Below are 6,137 nucleotides of genomic sequence, written 5' to 3'. Positions count from 1 at the left end.
TTTCCCTACCTTTCTGTGGCTTTACCGCTCAACAAATTGGGTTCTATCTCCTGGGGGCTGTGGAGGGAAGCTGATCCGGGGAACGCAGCAACAAACCCTCCTGGCTCAAGGCGCAGCTCCTCTTGCACCGCGTCCAATGCGCCCCACCCTTCCCTCCCGGCAACTGCGGCCCGACGCGCTTCAGTCTCCCGCAGCCTTAGAGCCAAGCGACTCACAATTAAAGGCAGGGAGCACGTGGTGAAGAGCACAGTCATGAGGGCTAACAGCAGGAGGTGATCCAGCTCTTCCAGGGGCTGCGGGGTCTCTTCCCTCTCGCCGGCGGCCAGCTCCGCTCGTTCCCTGGAGCCAGAGCGCGGGAGCCGCCGCAGCCGCAGGTGCATCGCGTAGAGGTTGCGCATGGCGCTCAGGTTGCACAGCACGATGGCGAGGACCAGCAGCAGCATGAGGCTGGCGTAGAGTACTGAGTAGCTCAGCACCGACAGCAAGCGCTCCTCGTGGACCATTTGGATGAAGCACCAGGTGCCGGGGCAGTACTGCACGAACTTCCCGAAGCCCGCGAAGGGCAGCGAGCAGAAAGCGAGGCAGAAGGCGCCCACGACAGGCGCCACCAGTGCGCCCCGGAGCGGGGTTATGTACCGTCGGTAGAAAAAGGGATGCCCCAGGGAGAGCCAGCACTCCAGGGCCATGGCCAGCAGCTGCAGCGTCGAGGCGAGCCCGAAGAAAGACATGAAGAAGGCGAAGGTTTGGCACAGCGAGCTGCCGGGTGCGGGCCCCAGGCCCCTCAGGCTCCGGTTCTGCGCGTAGGCGGACAGCACGAAGGGGCTCACGAGGGACTTGCCCAGCAGGTCGGTGACCGTCAGGCCGCACACCAGCACGTAGAAGACGGAGGGCGGCTGGCGCAGCGAGCGCCGCGGGCACGACCGCAGCCCCGAGCGCGCCAGCAGCCCCAGGGCGAGCAGGTTGCCCAGGAGGCCCGTGCTGAACAGCACCCCGCCCATCGTCGCTGAGTTTCCCTTCTCCACCGACGTGGTGTTGCAGCAGCGGTAGAACAGCGGCCTCATGGCGGGAGGCGCGGCGAGCCAGAGCGGAGGCTGTGGGAGGGCTGGGGCCACGGCGTCTGGGTGCAGAGGAGCCCCCCGGCCGCCCCGCGCGCGGCTCCGCCGGAGAGGCTGAGCCGCCAAGGAGGCACCGCGGAGGGCGGTGCGCTCACCACCGCAGGCGCCTCTTATCTCAACTCTCGGGTCACACCCCGCCCCTCCGGGCGGGACGCACTGCAGGCCGCGCGCCCGGCGCTGGGTTCGCAGAGACCTCCGGCAGCCGAGTGAAGAGCTCCGCCCCAACGCGCCGGGTCCTGAGGAGAGACAGGTCCTCAAGCCCAGAGTCGGAAGTAGGGAGGTAGGGAGGGAGGGCCAAAGTAGGCAGACTCCCAGCACCCAAGACCAGTCCCTCCTGCGAGGCAAGAGAACTACTGAAATGGAGGGGAAATTAAGCCGCCGCCACTGGGAGGAGAGACCCCGAGAAGGAGGTGGTGGCGTGGTGGGACTCTAGCGGTGGCCGAGAAGAGGCTGGGAGGCTGAGAAAGAGCTACCACTAGTTTTCGCATTAGTGCTTTAAGGAGGGGAAAAGGTAACCAACCTTCGCATAACACCTAAGCCTTAGCTCCATTCTCTTCTAGATCCTGAAACAGGAACAATGAGCTTCATTGCCTAGGTGAGGAGACTGAGATCTTGGAAGGTTAAGTCATCTCCCAAGGTGACAGAGCTATAGTACTTGAGCTGGACCTGGAACCCGGATCTTCTATTTATAGGGTCCATCTGTCTTGCTTCCATGGCTTCTCCTCTCAAGATTTCAGGCAAGTGGCTCCAGGGAAACCCAAGAGGAGATGTTGGGTAGCGTGAATCACAGTGGTTGTGTAGACATGGTGGGAGGAGGATGGTTAAGAGTGCTCATGATATCAGACCAGGGTTTATGTTCTGGTTCTGTTACTCACTGTGTGACCCTGAGAGGCTTGCTTAACCTCGCAAGAAGTAACATCTAACCAGCTTGTTTGGCTCTCTTGAAACATAGGGATAACACGTGTAAAGTGCGAACACATAGGAAGCGCTAGGTACATACATTTGTCAGGATTCTACCATGTTTTAGGAAGGCTGTTTTAGTAGCTAATGTTTAACTGCAATTTTGAGCATGGATTTTGAAACCCGAAAATAGGAGACTTAGTGTGGAGCTTTTTCACTCTGGTTTGTGACTACTAGAAAACATTTCTGCCCTTCTGGCCTTTCACTTGGCTGCATGATAGAGGGGAGGGAGTTAATTGTGCTTAGCGTGACTTATTTCTTTAATTAACACTTGACACCCTGGGAAAGAAACTGGCTTGAGTGTGGAATTTCAGGGGGATGACCAGGACCCTATTACATAAGGAAATAGATTATGCCTTGGCTTGAAGAAGCTCATTTTGTGGCTCAGTACCTGTTCTGATGGACAGACTCAGGGAGAGAGTAAGACCGGGCTTTAGACGTAAAAGCCTAAAGGGTAGCGGGAGAGGCTGCTTTCAGCTGGCCAGTAATTCAGGTCTTGGGGTGGAGACAAAGAGTCCAAGCTTTGAAATTAGATCTTTCTGAACTCCACCACTAGCTGTGACCCAAGGGTTAGTTTACTTAATCTCTCTGAGTCCGTTTCCTCATAAATGGGATATGGGACTTATGCTGACCTTGTAGGGTTATTGTGAAACTGAGAAAGCATAAGGCTTTTGGCATAGAGTAATAAAAATAGTGAGAGCTAACATTTATAAGCCCCTGTTTATATATGCTGAACACTCTCTAATCCTTTCACATCTATTGACTCAATTAATAGAAGGTCTTCCGAGGGCTTAGTTCCCTTTTACCTCTCGTTCCCACCACCTCTTATTTCTACCTCCAGCCCCTAACAAATAATGATGGACTTAGAGGAGCTCCATTTGAGTTGATGAAGAGGAAGAAAGAGCAGGCCCAATAACCAAAGGGCACAAAAATCTGATGAATCTGAGGTCTCCTCTCTAGAAAGACAGCCACACATATGCACAATTTATACCAATTTCGGTGTGTTCACAGTTTCCTGAAGTCTCGCTATGCTGTCTGGAGGAGGCCCAATAGACTCTAGGTTAAGAATCTTCCTCTAATGACGTTGTATCGGGATGTTCTCTGAAGTGTACCGACTCCCATTTTTTGCAGTCTTATTTTTCTATTCCAGCTGTCTTGACCTTCTTACCCCTTCCAAGAATGTACACAACTTTTTAGAAACAACTCTCAAGTGGGACTGAAGGGGCAGCTGTCCATCCTTGACATGGTCTATATACGTCATGCTTTAAGGCTGATGGCTTTGAACGGATACAATTCAGGAAACCACATGCTTCCTTCCGGCCATTGTAGCTGGCCTTTACCATGGGATTTCCAGCTGCTTTCCTGCCTGTTTGCTCTGGTTCACTCTGCCCTATTCTCATGGTTAACTTTGGAGTCTCCTGTCCCTCCGCCTAAGAAATCTTATTGGACAACTTCATTGTTCAGCCCAGAAAAGTATCATTTGTTCATACATCAAGTATTTTTTGAGCTCTTACTTTGTGCCAGGCATGGGAGTGAGGTGTGTGGGCCTTGAGGAACATACAGCAAAGAAGGGAAGGCAAATGTCATGTCTTGTGACCTTTACATGGTTATACACTTTTATATCAGTTTTCATAGTAACAAGGCTAAGGTTCCCCACCCCACCCCGAACCCTAGAGGGAAACTTCTAATGGAAATATCTTGAGCCCAGTTACATAGTAAAGTTATCTTCATTATCTGCAGGTTGCTTAATTGGGTTATAAGACAGATCTTCTGGAAAAATATATATGGTATAATGTGAACAGACACATCTAAATATATAATTATATTATGATTTTGTAAATATAAAAACCATATATGCTCATGGACAAGAACTAGAAGTTGACAGAGGCAAATAAAACAACTTAAACTTGAGAACGGACGGTTGAAAAATTTCTCTTGGATTTGTGATATTTTCAGTATGGTACCTGTAATAATTATCTACAAATTTTTTAAACAGAAAACAAGTGTATGCTCATGGCCAGATTTTAGAAAGGGGAGAGTAGGAAAAAGAATAGGATTTCCTGGATCCATACTGACTGTTCTTATCCATCCCTCACTCCTACTGAACTCTAAGCAATATTTTGGGCTGGGGATTGTGAAGAGCAAAGAATAGAGAGGAGGAAAGCTAAAAAGTAAAGACAAACTTAGCTACCAATTTTGGAGCATCTGCTGTGTGCTAGCGGCCGTGCTAGATACTCTTCACATGCAGGGGGTGAAGTGGTGGCACAGCAGTGTGGTGGTGATGGGAAGGGTCTTTGCGGTCATACTGTGTGAATTCAGATCTCAGCTTTGCCCCCTTGCTAGCTCTGTACGCTTGAGCGACCTCCTAACCTTTCTAAACCTGTTTCCTTGTCTGTGGAAATGGAGGGAGGAGTACTTATACTGAACTCATATGCTAGTTATGTACCTTAAATAGAAAATAATCTTCACGGAGCAATCATTCTCAACCTTGGCTGTACTTTATTTATTCATTTATTTACTATTTTTTAATTGAAGTATAGTTGATTTACAATGTTTCAGGTGCACAGCAAATTGATTCCATTTATATTTATATATATATATTTCAGATTTTTTTCCATTATAGGTCATTACAAGGTATCGAATATAGTTCCCTGTATTATACAATAGGTCCTTGTTGTTTATCTGTTTTATACATAGTAGTGTGTATCTGTTAATCCCAAATTCCTAATTTATCCCTCCTTCACCTCCCCTTTTTAACCATAAGTTTGTTTTCTATGTCTGTGAGTCTATTTCTGTTTTGTAAATATAAGTTCATTTGTATCATTTTTTTATATTCCACATATAAGTGATATCATATGATATTTGTCTTTCTCTGTCTGACTTACTTCACTTAGTATGGTAATCTCTAGGTCCATCCATGTTGCTGCAAATGGCATTATTTCATTCTTTTTTAGGTCTGAGTAATATTCCATTGTATGTACATATATCACATCTTCTTTACCCATTCATCTGTCAATGGACACTTAGGTTGCTTCCATGTCTTGGCTATTGTATATAGTGATACTATGAATATTGGGGTGCATGTATCTTTCTGAATTAGAGTTTTCATCTTTTCTGGATATATGCCCAGGAGTGGGATTGCTGGATCATATCTACTTTTAGTTGTTTAAGGAGCCCCCATACTGTTTTCCATAGTGGCAGCAATCCTTGGCTGCACTTTAGAATCACTTAGAAAGCTGTAAACATTTCTGATGAGTCGACACCTTAAACCAATTATATCAGATTCTCTGGGAGTTCCCTCCAGGCTTCACTCCACTGTGCAGTTACAGTGAGAACCACTGGACTAGAATTTAAGCTTAGTGCTGTGACTCGCTCTGCATGGCTCTGTCAGTGATGTCAGTGTTTTTATTCCTGTCAGTAGCACCCGAGAAGTCTTCTTTCTTTTTCTCCCATTTTTCAGATAAGGAAAATGAGACTCAGGTTAATAACTTCTCCAAGTTTACATAATAAGTAAGTGATGAGGCTAGAATGGCATCCAGATCTTTTGGATTCCCCAGGCCTCTGGTTCGGAGGAAGAGACGAGCAGAGAAGACAAGAGGGTGGGAGAGAAAGGAAGGACCCTGCGATTTCCTTTATTTGCTCAGAGGTGGGGAGGCAGAACTCCCCCAGGGTCAGACAGCGTGCCAGTTGCCTACATTTCTGATGGTTGCATATGTCATGTGGCCAAGTCTACACAAACATCTTATTAGCAGCTGTTGGCTAAAGTTTGCAGGTGGTTTAGTAAACTCTTCATTTTGTCCCATTCTGATTTCTGCCTTTTTGGGTTCCCCAACCTCTTGTCCCTCAAGAAGTTTCATTTTGATATCTTTTGCTGCCAAAGCAAGTAATTAAATCCTCCAGAGATTCTGGGGAGTGGGTGTGTCCTGGCTGACCGCAGTGTCAGGATCAGGGTCTCTGTATGCTTGGATCTTGGAGAAAACGTATTCTCAATTATAGCTTGGCTGTAGTTTAAACCCTAAAGCTCAGAATGAATTTTTGAAACTGTCTTTGGGTGATGACCTG

At 47.8% G+C, this 6,137-nt stretch overlaps 1 protein-coding gene and 1 pseudogene across 1 annotated transcript in view; one reads left to right on the top strand and one right to left on the bottom strand.

The window, feature by feature from the left end:
- PTGDR (prostaglandin D2 receptor) overlaps positions 1–1,061 on the bottom strand; it is a 7,891-nt gene extending 6,830 nt beyond the window's left edge. The window contains exon 1 of the mRNA XM_007445994.1: positions 216–1,061. Within this exon, the coding sequence (XP_007446056.1) occupies positions 216–1,061 (846 nt within the window). The remainder of the gene's footprint in view (positions 1–215) is intronic.
- The window catches only part of LOC103080522 (NADH dehydrogenase [ubiquinone] 1 beta subcomplex subunit 8, mitochondrial pseudogene), a 32,120-nt pseudogene continuing 27,042 nt past the window's right edge, over positions 1,060–6,137 (top strand).

Source organism: Lipotes vexillifer, unplaced genomic scaffold (genome assembly GCF_000442215.2).
Source record: "Lipotes vexillifer unplaced genomic scaffold, Lipotes_vexillifer_v1.1 scaffold43, whole genome shotgun sequence".
NCBI classification, from domain to species: domain Eukaryota; kingdom Metazoa; phylum Chordata; class Mammalia; order Artiodactyla; family Lipotidae; genus Lipotes; species Lipotes vexillifer.
The sequence above is the reverse complement of the archived record's forward strand: the minus strand, read 5'-3'. Positions and strand labels throughout refer to the sequence as shown.